General features: G+C 45.6%; 2 protein-coding genes across 20 annotated transcripts in view; one reads left to right on the forward strand and one right to left on the reverse strand.

The window, feature by feature from the left end:
- SMC1B (structural maintenance of chromosomes 1B) overlaps positions 1 to 5,986 on the forward strand; it is a 63,250-nt gene extending 57,264 nt beyond the window's left edge. For 3 of the 4 annotated variants that reach the window (XM_003905695.3, XM_031656195.1, XM_009217499.3), the window contains 3 exons: positions 562 to 631; positions 4,485 to 4,595; positions 5,389 to 5,986. In XM_003905695.3, coding sequence (XP_003905744.2) covers positions 562 to 631; positions 4,485 to 4,595; positions 5,389 to 5,490 — 283 coding nt within the window. In that variant the 3' untranslated portion in view covers positions 5,491 to 5,986. The remainder of the gene's footprint in view (positions 1 to 561; positions 632 to 4,484; positions 4,596 to 5,388) is intronic. The other variant, XR_652921.3, reaches the window with a different exon arrangement.
- Positions 5,987 to 8,088: 2,102 nt separating this feature from the next.
- FAM118A (family with sequence similarity 118 member A) overlaps positions 8,089 to 16,632 on the reverse strand; it is a 32,519-nt gene continuing 23,975 nt past the window's right edge. For 15 of the 16 annotated variants that reach the window (XM_031656204.1, XM_031656198.1, XM_031656200.1 and 12 more), the window contains 3 exons: positions 14,641 to 14,673; positions 13,617 to 13,700; positions 8,089 to 9,632 (listed from right to left, as the gene is read on the reverse strand). In XM_031656204.1, the coding sequence (XP_031512064.1) occupies positions 9,613 to 9,632; positions 13,617 to 13,700; positions 14,641 to 14,673 (137 nt within the window). In that variant the 3' untranslated portion in view covers positions 8,089 to 9,612. The remainder of the gene's footprint in view (positions 9,633 to 13,616; positions 13,701 to 14,640; positions 14,674 to 16,632) is intronic. The other variant, XM_031656211.1, reaches the window with a different exon arrangement.

The following is a 16,632-nucleotide window of genomic DNA, read 5'->3' on the forward strand; positions in this document are numbered from 1 at the left end:
CCGAGATGGAGAAAACCACAGGAGGGAACAGGTTTGGAGGGCAGGGGAGAAGTTTGCTTTGAGATGAGTTTGAGATGAGTTTGAGATATGTATTAGACACCCACATGGAATTGTAGAGAAAGTAGTTGGACATTTGAGGTGAGAATTCAGGAGACAGGTTAGAATTATTGGTAGAAGGGTGGGAGCCATCAGTATTTGGGTGGTATTTAAAACCCTGAGGCCAGATTTAATCACCAAGGGAGTTGATTAGATAAGCACAGAGATGAAGAGTTCTCAGCAGACTCTGCAGGGGCTGAGGGGAAGTAGACTGTGTCCCCCTGCAAGTCACAGAGCAGTATTTCAAGGAGGAGGGAGTGACCAACCCCAAATACTCCTTGCGTAGGTCACATACATGTGGACTGATAACTGAGCATTGGATTTAGTAACATAGAGGTCACCAAATACTTAGAAATATCCAAAAGAGTGTGTTTTTTTTATTCTGAATACTGTTAATCTTTTCCTCCAAGTCTTTTATAAAACAGATAGAAAATTGTAACTTACTTGATTGTAATTTTTTTCTAGTTTTCGTCCTGCCCCATTCTTTGTTTTAGATGAAGTGGATGCAGCCCTAGACAATACTAACATAGGCAAAGTAAGTTTCTGCTTTTCATTTTCAATAGATTGTCTACAATTCAAGGATCATGTGAGGCAAGCAATAGAAAATGCTCATTAAAAATCAGTCCCTGGGCCGGGCGCAGTGGCTCACGCCTGTAATCCCAGCACTTTGGGAGGTCGAGGCAGGCGGATCACCTGAGGTCAGGAGTTCTAGACCAGCCTGACCAATATGGTGAAACCCCGTCTCTACTAAAAATACAAAAATTAGCCGGGTATGTTGGTGCGCGCCTGTAATCCCAGCTACTCAGGCAGCTGAGGCAGGAGAATCGCTTGAACCCGGGAGGCGGCGGTTGCAGTGAGCCGAGATTGTGCCACTGCACTCCAGCCTGGGTAACAGAGTGAGACTCTGTCTCAAAAAAAAAATAAATAAAATAAAAAAATCATTCATTGTAGGCTGGGCTTGTTGGCTTATGCCTGTAATCCCAGCACTATGGGAGGCCAAGGCGGGTGGATTGCTTGAGTCCAAGAGTTTGAGACCAGCCTGGGCAATATAAGGAGACCTTGTCCCTACAAAAAGTGTAAAAAAAAAAAATTATCTGAGCATGGTGGCACACATCTGTGGTCCCAGCTACTCAAGAGGCTGAGGTGGGAGGATCACCTGAGCCTGAGAGACAGAGATTGCAGTGAGCCGAGACCGTGCCACTGCACTCCAGAAAAAAGAAAAAACAAAAAACAAAATTAGTCCTTTTAAAATCTAAGATAAATATCTGAAACAAGTTGATTCAGGGTAGTTTTCGTTCAAAGCTTAGGGGACCTTCCAGAGTTGATGGGGCAATCAACATGGGGGTCAAATGAGGATCACTGTACTTGATCAACAGTGTTACTGCTGGCATAACAGGTTTCTCACCAAATCTAGATATTGGGAGTTAGAGAACCCCTAATAGGCCCTGTGGCAGGGCCTTGTTAAGTCTCCACTTACAAAGTCCAAGAGTACCATCTCTAAATAAATTCCAAAAGAATTAAAGTTTAAAATCCTACCTTCCCATTTTAAAAAAAATTTTAATCTATTTATTTATTTTGAGACCAGGTTATGAGACTGGCTAATTTTTGTGTTTTTGTTGGAAATGGGGTTTCACCATGTTGCCAAGGCTGGTCTCGAACTCTTGGGCTCAAGGGATCTACCCGTTTCAACCTCCCAAAGTGACGGGATTACAGGCGTCAGCCACCACACCAGCCCTACCTCCCAGTTCTATCAAAATATATCCAGCAATTTACTGTACTTGAGCATGATCCTGTTTTCAGTCTTTGAGAGAATGAGAGAACTAAGGAACAGTTTCACACTTAGGAGTTAAACTTTAGTGAGCACTCAAGGATCAGTGGGTAGATACTCAGAGCGCACCTGAAAGAGCTGGGCTCTCAGCCCACACATCTTGATGGTGACTGGATTGAATTTTGGACATGAGAGTGGGGTCTGCTATGGAACATGAACAAAGGATGGAGGCAAATCCTGGCAGTGCCTGACACTGCCCAGGGGAAGAGTAGCATCGGCCTGCAGAGTTCCTGGTATCATGGTTCTGCTACTGGGGCCATTCATTCTTGGAGATGGGTGAATTAGAGTCTCCTGGTTCTGATTCCAGGCCCATCCATCTTCTAGAAATGACCAGGCTTTGTATTAATGGCTGCTTACAAGGTGGCTGCTGTGGTCATGCTGACATATGTATTTCTCATCATTTATTTATAAATTGGCATTCTGGGACAGGTGCGGTGGCTCATGCCTGTAATCCCAACACTTTGGGAGGCTGAGGCGGGAGGATCACTTGAGTTCAGGAGTTCGAGACCAGCCTGGGCAACATAGTGAGACCTTGCCTCTATTATAAAGAAATTTAAAAAGAAAAAAAGAAAGAAATTGGCATTCTGGTTTATAACCTGGCCTTGTGAGTGATGTTAAGGAGCCCATGCCTGAGAGATGTTTGCAGCCTCAGGGTACTGCCCAGCAGGTTTTGCACCTCCGAAGCTGACCTCCTTGATTTCTTATTCTGTTGAGTCTCACATGAATTGCCTGGGTAGCTGCAACCTGAGGTACCCTCTGATGGCATGAATGTAGTCTTTGGGCATTTCTCAAGTTGTATTCATCTGAGAAAATCTCTTGAAGGCCCTGCATTTTTAACATGGCACAGGATACACAAGAGTATCACATCAACTCCATACCCCCAAAAAGTCTCTGCCAGAAACTTCATGGTAGCTGGGGAAAGAAAACATAGGAACAGAAGAACATCTTGAGTTGTCTCTTGAATGCCAGCGAGTGTGCATCAAATGACTGGACTCCATGGCTGACTCATTTGGGAGAAATCTCCCCTTAGGAGGATAATTTTGGCACTTTATATCCCACATTCTGTGAGGGGAAATCTTGTGGCTATCTTTTCTTGGCTGCATTTAAGGTATCTATGTTTGAGGAAAAATTAGATGTTTGCATTGGTGGCATCTCCAGGTACTAGGTCTTACTTAAGACTCTTATTAGTACCCATCCTATGTACTAAAACCTCTTAATTGCATTATCCCTTTGAGACGTATCTTTCTGACACTCCGTTGCTGAATTGAGTATGAGCAGTTATGTAGTATGAGGAACTATGAAGCACCCTTCACTCCCTCTTGTGATCAGGGTACCCAACATTTACAACAGGTAACTCTGCAGGAAAAATGCATGCCCTGCATCTTCGCATCCTGTCTCCCCTTCTTTTCCTATTATGGGCCCAAGACCTTTTTTCAGCCCTGTCATAGTGGCTACTACCATTGCCTCTAATACTGGAAGTTCCTTCTATGAATTCAGCCTCATAGAGCAGTTCTTTCCTTTCTCATGTAAAATATGGCCACTCATTCCTCAATGGAAGCTGCCATTCCAATACTTCCAGAGCTTGTGTCCACAGGATCTTTGGTGCACATGGAGAAGACCCATTCTAGGCCCTCAGCGAAATCCCAGGAGTTGGCAGTACCTTTGTTAAACTGTTGGTAGCTTTTCTTTTCTTGGGGTTTATCACTGTCCAAGTTCTGAGTAGTTTGTTCACCAAGACTCATCTCTATTGAGTCCATTTTGCACTTCTCATTTCCTTGGAATTGAGCTTCCTTAAGGAACCAGAGTTCACCTCTAACCAAATGACTTGATTATGGATTACAAATACATACATAATTGCCCTGTTTTTCCTTTCAGGCTTTGAGTTGGCAAAATAGGAAGATGGAAATTATTTTGGATTTTTGCTGCTGTTGTTGTTAGATGGAGTCTCTCTCTCTGTCGCCCAGCCTGGAGTGCAGTGGCACAATCTCGGCTCACTGCAACCTCCGCCTCCCGGGTTCAAAGGATTTTCCTGCCTCAGCCTCCTGAGTAGCTGAGATTACAGCCGCCTGCCACCATGCCTGCCTAACTTTTTGTATTTTTAATAGAGACAGGGTTCGCCATGTTGGCCAGGCTGGTTTTGAACTCCTGACCTCCAGTGATCCACCCGCCTCGGGTGGATCCCAAAGTGCTGGGATTACAGGCATGAGCCACTGCGCCTGGCCTGGAGGTTGTAAGTGTAAATACCAGTCCTTTTTCACCCTCAAAAAATACTTCGAGTGGTAGTTTTTTTCTTGTTATAAAGGCTGATTACCTATTTACACCACAGTATCTTAAGTTGGAGCTTTATTCTTTAAAATGTTCTTAAAGTTTTAGATCATAGGTTTAATGAAGTTTATCTCATTTTAGAATCTATTTCCATTTCTGCAGTTGTTGGGGATTTATTGAATTATTGGAAAGGTGGATAAGTCCTTGTCCAGACTCAGAGACATGCAGAATTACTGTCCCCAGAGCCCAGGCAAGGCCTTTCCTTCCTAGTGAAATGTTTTTTTATTTCTTCCAGGTGTCAAGTTACATCAAAGAGCAAACTCAAGACCAGTTTCAGATGATAGTCATCTCCCTAAAAGAAGAGTTCTACTCCAGAGCCGACGCACTGATCGGCATCTATCCTGAGGTAAAGACAAATCAGAGGGGAGGAGTGTACCCACTGCCAACTTCCCTTAGGACCCTGACAGCCACCGGGCTTTCCTTTTATAATGAAAACTTCCAAATGGAGTCTAAGGCTGAAATGATTTTTTAGTCAAATAAGATTAAAAATAACTACTGGTGTTTTCCTAGACAATACATAGAGATTGAAGATATATTTTAAGTGAAAAAAGCAAATGGAAAATTGCAGAACAATAAGTATTGTTTTGTGAAATAATAGTCCATGTTAATTTACACTAACTGTTAACATTATACTTATTTCTGTAATGTTTCAGTGTTTTAAGCAAAAACAAATGCACTATGGTAGAGCAAGGAACCATTTATCCTCCAAAAGTATCTGAGGACAAAACAAAGAAATACATTAGAAGTTCCAAATTGTATAGTAACTTCTAAAATGTGAACACACCTTTCTCAAGCCATTGAAAATTCTAATCTGAACTCATGGAGTAGAGCCACTAGTTCAGGTCATGTGGTTTTGGACAGTTAGGATTTACTTCCTGAATTTTCCTTTAAGCAAAGGTAAAAATTTACCTTCCTGTGCCTACAGAATGTTAGGGGACCACCTGGAAATATAATGCATGAGCAATGGAAATTCTCCTACCAGATAACACCAAAAAAACCCACAACCGATATAAATGCTGATATCTTTTTAGGTTGAAGAAGATTCCTTTTAAATGCAATTCTAGACTCACTAATGGCTCTTATTTTACTTTAATACTTTTTCCCTAATTAAGAGAACTTTTAACTGTCTTCTATTTTAGTACGATGACTGCATGTTCAGCCGAATTTTGACCCTAGATCTTTCTCAGTATCCAGACACTGAAGGCCAAGAAAGCAACAAGAGACACGGAGAGTCCCGCTAGGGGCAGCCCTGCAGCGGGCTCCCGATCACTGTTCAGTTTCCACTCTCATACTCACACAGCTCCTCCACAGACGACGTCTGGAGCAAGCGGGACCAGCCTGGTGCACCCTTTAAGAGAAACCTTAGTTGCTGTAGCTAAAGAGGCTGTAGCTCACTTCAGTTGAGTGTTCAGACCCCTTTCTAGTTAGTAGGGAAAGTTTTCAGTGAGAGCTGGTGTTAAATGAGTTTTTAAAAAACAAACAAAAGACACAACTTTGTACTATAATTCTAACTTCTATTTTGAAATAAGCTAGTCTGGTTAGAAAAATTTTGAATTCGGCTTCATCTTCACTCTGATCTTGCCTTGTACCCAAGTAATCCTGAAGGGAACTACTCTTTGGTTTTTAAACATACTGGTTATAAGATTGTTAATAAACTGTTGAACCTGGCTTTTGGGAAATGGTTTCAGAGAAACTATGTTAGTATTGAAAATATCAATAAAAAATGTTCTAATTTCAGATGTCTCCAATGTAGAATTTTAGAAGCCAAAAAATACTTTAATGGTGAAATTGAATTATATCTGTTTCAATGCAATCCGAATTCTTCTAAATAGAATTTCTGTTACAGAAATATTGAAGAATACAGAGTTTCTCAAGTGACAACTGACTTCTCTACTTACAAACGTTGTTATGTGCAGGAAAGCTGCACTTTCACCACTTCATTTCCACTTCAAAATGGAACAAGACAGGCCAGGCGCGGCAGCTCACACGCTGGTAATCCCGGCACTTTGGGAGGCTGAGGTGGGTGGATCACTTGAGCTCAGGAGTTCGAGACCAGCCTGGCCAATGTGAAACCCTGTCTCTACTAAAAATACAAAAATTAGCCAGACATGATGGAGTGCACCTGTAATCCCAACTACTTGGGAGGCTGAGGCAGGAGAATTGCTTGAACCCAGGAGGTGGAGGCTGCAGTGACCTGCGATTGCACCACTGTACTCCAGCCTGGGTGACAGAGACTGTCTCAAAAAAAAAAAAAAAAAAAAAACAAGAAAATTCTGAGGTGGGCTTCCAATTTAGACCGCTTTGGGCCCAAGTGCTAACCAAGGAGTAGCCTCCTGAGTAAATGTATCCGTTTTAACAACACTGTTTCATGTAGTAACAGAATGCACTCTGTGAGGAAGAAATTAAATCTCAAAAAGATTCGGTTCCTTCCCTGAGGGGGGGACTTCCAGTACGGTGAGATAGCTGACCTCTATGAACTGCAGACAGCAGAAGCCACTCTATTTGTCCTTTTTTGACACGGAGTCTCGTTCTGTCGCCCAGGCTACAGTGCGGTGGCACGATCTCTACTCACTGCAACCTCCACCTTGTAGGTTCAAGCAATTCTCCTGCCTCAGCCTCCCAAGTAGCTGGGACTACAGGCACCCGCCACCGTGCCCTGCTGATTTTTGTATTTTTAGCAGAGACAAGGTTTCACCACATTGGCCAGGCTGATCTCGAACTCCTGGCCTTAAGCGATCCCACCCGTCTCAGCCTCTCAAAGTGCTGGGATTACAGGCGTGAGCCGCCGCACTTGGCTGTTCTCTTTCATAACTTTGACTTACAGACAGACCATCAGTGATCCCACCAAATTCAGTCATTCGATATAACAGAGCATGCCCAGTAACCTAATTTAAGGGCCACAGTACATATTCAGGCTTTGTTGAGATAGTAAGGAGGTTCTTAGCAGGTACTTGTATAACTTTAAAATGTAACCATTTTATTTTTATTTTTTATTTATTTATTTTAGATGGAATTTCCCTGTCGACCAGGCTGGACTGCAGTGGTGCGATCTGGGCTCACTGCAACCTCTGCCTCCTTGGTTCAAGTGATTCTCCTGCGTCAGTCTCCCAAGTAGCTGGGATTACAGGCGCACGCCACCACGCCAAGCTAATTTTTGTATTTTTAGTAGAGACAGGGTTTCACCACGTTGGCCAGGCTGGTCTCAAACTCCTGGCCTCAAGTGGTCTGCCCGCCTCAGCCTCCCAAAGTGCTGGGATTACAGGTTTCAGCTACCTGCCCTTCCTTAAAATGTAACCATTTTAAAATGTAATGGCTATTCTAGCTTGAGGCAGTAAACAGCAGGGCCAACTTTGTTGCCTCCTCATGTGATGTTTCTCACTGACTAAACTATACACAAGCAAGTACACTATGCTGGAGTTGCCTCTAATCTATCAATCGCATTGGAATAAACTTTACATTCTACAACGAGCATACAACAGAACCAACTAGATACATCCATGTGGTACAGCAACATGGCTGCGTCCTCCAGCAGAGAACACAAAGCTTTTCTTAAAATGGGCTGTAATGAGCTTTACATCCTACTGCACAGCATCCTCTATGCCTGTAATTCTGCTATACCCTGTGTCTGGCCAGCTCTCAGATTCAGATATTCCCTGACTGCACTTAGTAAATGACATTTAAAACAATAATTTATAATGTTTGCTTTTTAAAACATTTAAACACATTCAAGTAATCATTTAGTTGATTTCACAGTTGGGTGGCAACTCAAGCTACAAATTCTCACTAAATAGCATTCTAGCAAGCCTTGGCATAACTAAAGAAACACTGAGCACACAGGGTTGAAGTTAAAATTTTATTTATGGCTGGAGTGGCATAAAAGATTTGTTTTCCATGCTTCAAAAAGAAAAAAAAAGTTTTCAGGGCTTATCTCCCTCCCTTTGCATTCTACCCTTCTGTTTCCTGTTCTTAACTTTCTCTGTACCTGTGGGAGTCATCAATGGGGAGTGTCACAGGGCTTGGCAAGAAATGTCACATTGAAGATAAGTGGCCTCAAACTGAAACCAAGCAGGGCTGTTTGTTTCCAAAGAGAACCCCTGACCGTAGGGCCACTCATGAACCACCACAGAAGCCGCTGCTGTGTCACAGTCAGAGAAGTTCCCCGGCACCAGCAGCGCACCCAGCACAGCCGTTTCATGTGGGTGAACCTGAGAAGGTTTAAAGTGTTGCAGGCCCTTTTCAAGTTTTGCCTCCCTCACTCTCTGCAAACTCCCTTAATATGGGCCATAGAAGAGAATTTTAAGAGACAATAACAGACTTGCAAAGGCTGGAATTTATAATGTTTGAAACCTGGTCTTTCAAACTTGGGCTGTCCTGGTTGTCAGTGCCACAGTGGCCCCTGCACAACACTGGCCTGAACTTCTGCAAAGGGCCTCTGGCTCCTCCGATTTCACAGTTCTTAGCAATATCAGACCTGTGTTTCTTTGGAACAGAAGTTACTAAAACTAATTCCAAAGAAGCCCTTTGATCCAGTTGTTCTCCCTAAAAACATACCATTTTCACTAGCGGATTCATTCTTTACTATTTAACAGTGGAACAAACATACCTTTAAAATGCTTTCTATAGTAACATGTTTCCACATACAAATTATAACATGTGTTTATTTCGCTGGGCGCAGTGGCTCATGCCTGTAATCCCAGCACTTTGGGAGGCTGAGGCAGGTGGATCACCTGAGGTCAAGAGTTTGAGACCAGCCTGGCCAACATGGTGAAACTCCAACTCTACTAAAAATACAAAAAGTAGCCAGGCATGATGGTGGACGCCTGTAATCCCAGCTACTCGGGAGGCTGAGGCAGGAGAATCACTTGAGCCCAGGAGGTGGAGGCTGCAGTGAGCTGAGATCACGCCACTGCACTCTGTCCTGGGTGACAGTGAGACTCTGACTCAAAAAAAAAAAAAAAGTGTCTATTTCGTATTTTCTCTTTGGCAACTACTGTTGCTTGGACAGTCTTTACTCTTCCCCTTTTATTACAAAAAATACCACCTTGACAAAAGAGAGCCTGTCAGATGGGAACGGGAACACCAGGTCCACCCCTTCCCATGGATCCTGGCCCCTGAGGTAGCTGTCCATCAGTCCTTGCAAAGTCCACCTGAAGTGTGTCCGCGTCACCTCCTGCACAGTTCAACACACAGGGGAGCCCTCTCACCCAGCCTTGAGGGCCACACGCCCATGTGGCTCTCTTGGTGTATGTGAGGTTTTGCAATCAGAGATCCACGTGGAGTTCTCCACGAATTCCTCTTCGTTTGGGCACTGTGGTTACAGAAGGCTGGTTTTCAAGTTGCAGGTTTTACTGGTTTTAAAGATTTCAAGACCCTCCAGCATCATCTGTTTAAATAAAAGAACGAAATGCCCAAGGGTTAAAGTCCAGCTACAAGAAATTATTTGCAATAGATTTCTATTTCAGAAACTGCTTTACAATTGTTCTTACGTGCGGAAGACTTAGAAAACCCCTCCACAATGGAAACAGTAGCCGCTGTCTGGAAATGACCTTGTGTAATTATCAATACCATCAGGGGATCAAGCAAGTGATGACAATTACATTTGCAGCCATCTGTGGGAATCTCAATCCATGAACATGGATGCTCTTTTATTTCTTAGTGGACTGAGGATGGGGCAATTTCAACAAACATACAGTGAGAGCCTGTTGGAGGTATGGAGAAGCAGCCTGTTGATTCCTCTGGGATCCCCGGGCTTGGCTTCTCACCCACATGCAGGACAGGCCAAGGCTTTCTGTACAACAGAGGCCAGGAGCTTCGCCCTAAGGAGACATGACTGTGTGGGGACCGCTGGGGCCGCAGGTGCAGGTGATGGCATCTAGGAGCACAGATCTCACAGGTACTGAAGAAAATCCCTGCCCAATGCTCCATAGCAAGGTCTACCAGGCAGTAGGCCCTGCCTCCTGATGCGCACACCAGTCAGAGGTAGGCTACGGGGGGACAAAATCTATGTACACAAAACAAGAGCAACGGCAGAAGAAAGCCAATCTATTGAGCATAATCGCCCGGGCCTTCGTTCTTGTCAGCAGGCACTGGAGGAGCCCAGATGTGCAGAAAACAAACAAGGAACATGAAAGAAAGTAGTGGGAAAGAACCACCTACCCCAGAGGAAACAGTTCACAGAACACCAGTTTTGTGTTTTGTTTTTACTTACACGATGGTTCTACTAGCTGAACTCACAATCCAAGTATTTGCAAAAAGATTTCAGTCTGATCCAAAACACTATCAAAATCTAATTCTCTAAAACGTGTGTGCCCCCAAGTGCACCTGAAGTTCTATAAAACTATTATTATTATTTTATCTTTTTTGAGACGGAGTCTTGCTCTGTCACCCTGGCTGGAGTACAATGGCACAATCTCGGCTCACTGCAACCTCTGCCTCCTGGGTTCAAGCAATTCTCCTGCCTCAGCCTCCTGAGTAGCTGGGACTACAGGCAAGTGCCACAACGCCTGGCTAATTTTTGTATTTTCAGTAGAGATGGGGTTTCCCCATGTTGGCCAGGCTGGTCTCAAACTCCTGACCTCAGGTGATCCACCTGCCTCAGCCTCCCAAAGTGCTGGGATGACAGGCGTGAGACACCGTGCCTGGCCAAAGTTGTATAAAACTAAACGAGTGGATGTCGAGTCTGCGACAGCTGCCCCTCACAGCTCTCCCATGAGGACCCCCACACCAGTTTACTCTCATCTTTCCTGCCCCTGGACGGCAGGACACTAGGGCGCCCCCACCCCCTGCTGCCAGCCCTCACTTGCGCTATAATTCACTCTGCAGGTGGCCCTTTTAGAACTGCCTTATTTTACTTGACTAAGTTTGCACTCAGTATGAATCTTTATAACATGTACTGTTGCACATGGTCCCTGTGGTGTTGAAGGAACATGCAGGGACATAATACTGCTCCAACATACCCGCTGAAGGATTTAAATGTTAAATGAAGAGGTAACTTTAAATGTTAAATGAAGAGGAAAAGCTGGATGCTTCATAGCTCTCAGAAATTTTTGGTGGACTGCTATGTAGGTATTTAAGAGTGTTTTACTTTGGTTTACTTATATAAAGTACTAAAATATAAACTCCTATTATATGAAAATCCTCTCTCCCACTGTTTTCAGGAATGTAGTAGAGTCAGATAACCAGGCTGACTTCTGTCTCCAGAGTTCTCACAGACATAGAACAGCAGATGCTCTGAGAAAAGGTAACTAAGAAAACAAGAGCTTGGCTGGGTGCAGTGGCTCACGCCTATAATCCCAGCAGTTTGGGAGGCCAAAGTGGGTGGATCACAAGGTCAGGAGTTTGAGACCAGCCTGGCCAACATAGTGAAACCCCATCTATACTAAAAATACAAAATTAGTCGGGCATGGTGGTGGGCGCCTGTAGTCCCAGCTGCTCAGGAGGCTGAGGCAGGAGAATGGCTCGAACCCAAGAGGCGGAGGTTGCGGTGAGCCGAGATTGCACCACTGCACTCCAGCCTGGGCGACAGAAGACTCTGTCTCAAAAAATAAAAAAAAGACATCCGAGAAAACTTAAAAGACAGTGGAAATCAATCCAGGCAATCCTAACTAGTATGACTTCCAGAAAGGGAGAACAGAGAAGATGGAAAGAAGAAATAAAGAGAATCACAGACTATTCCAGAACTGGAGAAATGGAGGAAGAAAAAGAACACGTGAATAAGGCAGGTAAAAAAAGTTTTCCACCTAAATACATCCTCATTGGATTTCTACTTAAGGGAAAAGGGGACCCTAAAAACTCCCAGGAAAAAAAGCAACGGGTACCTTCAAATCACTGGGAACAGGTTCCCATCAGACCCTCTTCATAGGAAACCTGGTCTTCAGACAGTGGAGTCTGGGGGAATCACAACCAAGAATCCCACGCCAAAACTACCAACGAGCGTGAGGATGGCACAGACACCTGCAGACACATCGCCCTCGGGAGGCGACCCCGCACAGGGCTCTGCAGAAGCAGCCTCAGGAGCTACTAGCAGGATGGACGGGGGGCCAGAACAAGGGAGACCTGGGCCTCCATCTCAGAGAGGAGGAGGGAAGCTCGGGAGGCAGGCACACAGCAGTCCCCCACGGAGCTGACCAGGAGAAGGTGTCCTGGGAGACGTGGGGTGGCAGGATGAAGAGAATGCATACTTTTTTTAAAAAAAAATTCTTAGTTCTGAAAGCTGAGGGAATGCATACATTTAAGAATATTGGGAAACGTTATTTTTTGGAAAACAAAGGGGAAAGAAGAACCTAAAAACTCCTCAGAAAATAAGAAGTAACACAAATGTCTCAAAGCCCCAATATTAAACAATAAAACATGGGAGAATGGAATGTAAGAACAAGCCACATTTGACCCTGACATTGAGAACACATCTGCAGCTGGCACAGGCGCCGTGGCACTGGGCCCACGGCCACCGCCACAAGCTGGCTAAGCAGGAAAGAACACTGACGCTGTTTTCATCAAGGAAATGCTTTTGTTTGCCGACTTTTATAGTCAACCTACAGACAGACTGGGGGTCTCATTTCCCTTCTGTCCTGTCACCACGGAGACCAACAAAACGGGGAAGCCGGCAGGCCAGGGGGTGGGATACGCAAGCGGGGGGCCATCCAGCCCAGGCTTCGTGTTGGGAAGTCTGGCTTAAGTCTGTTATTTAAAGAATGAGAAATAATACACAGCACTCGCAAACCTGGGAGGAGGAGGAGAAGGGGAGAGGGAGGGACCGGCACGAACGAGCGAGATCGCCCTTCGTAGTGTCGACAGAGAGGCCTATTCAAATACACTGTTTAGATAGTTCAGTCACTTACACCTCAGTCTGTAACAGAGGCAGCACAGCTCCAATGATTTAAAGTGCTTTTCTACAGAGACTCGGGTGACATGCATCAGGCTAGTGGTCACCCTTAGGGGCTGGAGAAGGCTGGAGACTGACAAGGGGGGTCCTGGCAATGCTGCTACCTCAACTGGGTGTGATTAGATGGGAGCATGCACTTTGCAAAAATGCACTGAGCTGACCTTACATAACTTGTGCACTTTTTATTCATGTTTTTAACTTTTCTTTTTGTAGACAGCACCCTTCTGCCCGCTGCACCTTCCTAGTGTATGTTTTCTCCGTAACAGTTTTCTAAAGAGGCACCAGCACCTCTGGGCAGTTGGAATTGGGTTGGGGTGAGAGGTCAGGGTCTCTGCTAAGCCTCCTGTGCTCTCTGGCCCTGACAGAATGTATGCACCATCCTCCCACCACAGGGCCCGGAGCATTAAAGTGCGGCATGGTCCCTGAAGATGCCTGCCAACCAGACAGACCTGAGGCAGCTCCCCACAAAAAGAACGGACACAATACCAGTATCTGATTGTCTGAGTTTTTTTGAAACTTCAATTCCATTCTCTTCTAACTTCCTCTTTGCACAGTCCTGGCATGCATTACCTGAAAGAGGAAAATTTATTAAGCTTGTTTATTTAGAATCCACCCGCCGAGGCACAGTTTATAAATGTGACCTTACTGAAGCATAGGCCAAACAGACCCTGCCATCCCCTGCAGATGACACTGACCACACTACGGTTCTCTCCAAAGAAAGCCATGCTTCCAGGAGTCGCATTTCAGTAAGAAAGCAACTGTAATAAAGATGTCCTTTCGCACGGGAATAGGTGGATGGGAAGCTGACTGCGGCGGTTTTATACTTCCCGCACCACTAACGTGGATGTGATGCGAGCAGCTCCCACATCGATGCGCGTTTTCTCATCTGTGAACGCACTGGGCCAAACAGGCAGGGAAAACGGGGCTGCGCACAGAGGCCTCCGCGCCACTCACCAGAGTCCCTTTTACCCAAATGGCTCAGCAAGCGGAGGCACCTGGTGCCCAGTTCACACACAGGAGGACGCTTGTAGCCACCAAGTCTTGTTAAATGTATAACCAGGCAGAACCGAGCCCAGCAATAAGAGCGTTCACATTTCAAACAAGGATTAAATAGAAGCTTCTGTGTGAAAGCTCAGACCCGTGCAATGAACACTGCGGAAGAGCTGGGTCATTCTAAGGCACTGCATCTTGCCCCACATGGTATCCCACAAATAGAACCTGTTCCAAGTCCCCTGTCACTCTTGGTTCTAGGGCAAGAAATTATTCTCAGGTGCCAGCTGGCCCACATGTGATCCGGCTGTGCTTCCTCGTCAAAGGGATGGCTTTTAGTCTCTCCGTGTGGCAGGGATCATGCTAAAGCATGGCTATTTATCATCTTCAGTGGGGCTGTCTTAATACAAGCTAATTATTTAAGGTGAAAAACAAACGTTTATGATTTTACAGTGAATGACAGAAGACAATGGAATGTGTAGGCAAAAAACAGGCTGGCGAGAAGAAAGATCTGCTTTACCCAATAATGTGGTGCTGTCCACTCGGTCAGCATCTGAAGGAGAAAGAAAAGCAGTCAGTGGAGCCGAGACACCCAGAGCTCGTCCTCCTCAGCCGCTGGCAGGCAGTGACTAGGAACGGCAGTGACTGGCAACAGGCTTCTGGGCAGCTCGGCCCACACGGACGGTGCCCTCTCTTCTGCACGTTCCAGGCTTGGTGCGAGGACTCGCTGAAGGCACCAGCTGGCACAGGGAGCGTGGCGTGGTGTCCGTGGTCGCTAACATGACTGTCACTGGCATAGGCCTCCTCTCCCATCAGGAGTGGCACTCCATGAATTCGAGTACAAAGGTCCTTCATGACAGTCACAGATTAAAACTCCCAATGACCTTGCAGTCTTCCGGCAGCCTGTCGAATCCACTTGCCTGCCCCAACCTGGAAAGGGAGCCTCAGCAGGACAGAAAGCTGTGCAGCCCCACTCCAGGAGCCCGAGCACATGCAGGGTCGCTCTGGGCCCTGTTCTTCGGGGAGTGTGGGGGCAGAATGAGAAGCGGCGGACGGGGGCAGACATGAGGAAAGCCCGCTGCCTCTCTGCAGAGCCACGCACTGGGCCGGTGCCAGGACGCACCAAATGGTGTATTTTGCTCTGCAGTCAGGCCAGGATCCCAATCCCAGCTTCAAAATGTCTGGGCGCTAACTGGGCACGTTGTGTGCCTGTGCCAGCTCCGCTCGTCTCGTCTACGAAATCATCTACTCAGTGGCGCTGCGTGCTGCCACTGAAAACCCAACTAAGGTAAGAATATGGAACTCCTAGTAGGGGGTGACACACGGCAAGCAGGAGCTCCTTTCTTCTGCCCTTAATAAGAATTATACTTTTATTTATGGAAATGGAACTTACATTGGTCCATTTTGCTAATTATTAGCAATTTTGAAAAGAAATGATAGTGGTTAAAAAAACAAGAAAAACCTGAGCTGTTGGATTATCTGTGCATTCTCTAGTCTCCAAGTTCACAGCTGGTCACATACACCTGCCTCTGTGGCTAACCTGGTTCCAGTGTGTGGTGAGTGTGCCTGGGTTTCCTGTTACAATTAAATGAGCCAGCACAGGCCTTTCCAAGCTTGCCATCATCCATGTTTTATGATGCCAAACTCGCAGCTATTAATTCCCTTTATGTCAAGATGACCAAGTTTTAAAATTTCTCAATTATCCTGGTCATTCCTGATAGATGAGCAATTTCTCAAAAGGGCCAAGGAGCACTACTTAAAAGAGGTGCTGCATTCAGAACAGGGACATTCAGAACAGGGAAAATACATCACTTGAAAAAAGAAGTCAAGTGTTCATCATGAAATCAGGTTGTGCTTGTGAAGTTGTAACTTTTCAACTGCAGTGACAGGACACAAATATGAGATATCTGCATCTTTCAAGTGTTAAGTATCACAACTGATAAAGCTAGCCTGGTAGTTTTCTTTCTTGGTTAAGGAAACCTGAAACAGGAATAAATGTGTCCAGCTATACATATGTGTAGAGTTGTAAACTTCAAAGTTACTTTATGTTTTGTGTTTAGAGACAGGGCTTGCTCTGACATCCAGGCTGGAATGCAGTGGCCTGACCACAGCTCACTGCAGTCTCTAACTCCCAGGCTCAAGAGATCCCCCTACCTGAGCCTCCAGAGTAGCTGGGATCACAGATGTCCACCACCAAACCCAGCTATTTTTTTTTCTTTTCTTTTTTTTTTTTTTTTGAGACGGAGTCTCGCTCTGTGGCCCAGGCTGGAGTGCAGTGGCACGATCTCGGCTCACTGCAAGCTCCGCCTCCTAGGTTCACGCCATTCTCCTGCCTCAGCCACCCGAATAGCTGGGACTACAGGCGCCCGCCACCACGCCCGACTAGTTTTTTGTATTTTTAGTAGATACGGAGTTTCACCGAGTAAGCCAGGATGGTCTCAATCTCCTGGCCTCGTGATCCACCCGCCTCAGCCTCCCAAAGAGCTGAGATTACAGGCATGAGCCACCGTGC

Source organism: Papio anubis, chromosome 16, assembly GCF_008728515.1.
Source record: "Papio anubis isolate 15944 chromosome 16, Panubis1.0, whole genome shotgun sequence".
NCBI lineage: Eukaryota > Metazoa > Chordata > Mammalia > Primates > Cercopithecidae > Papio > Papio anubis.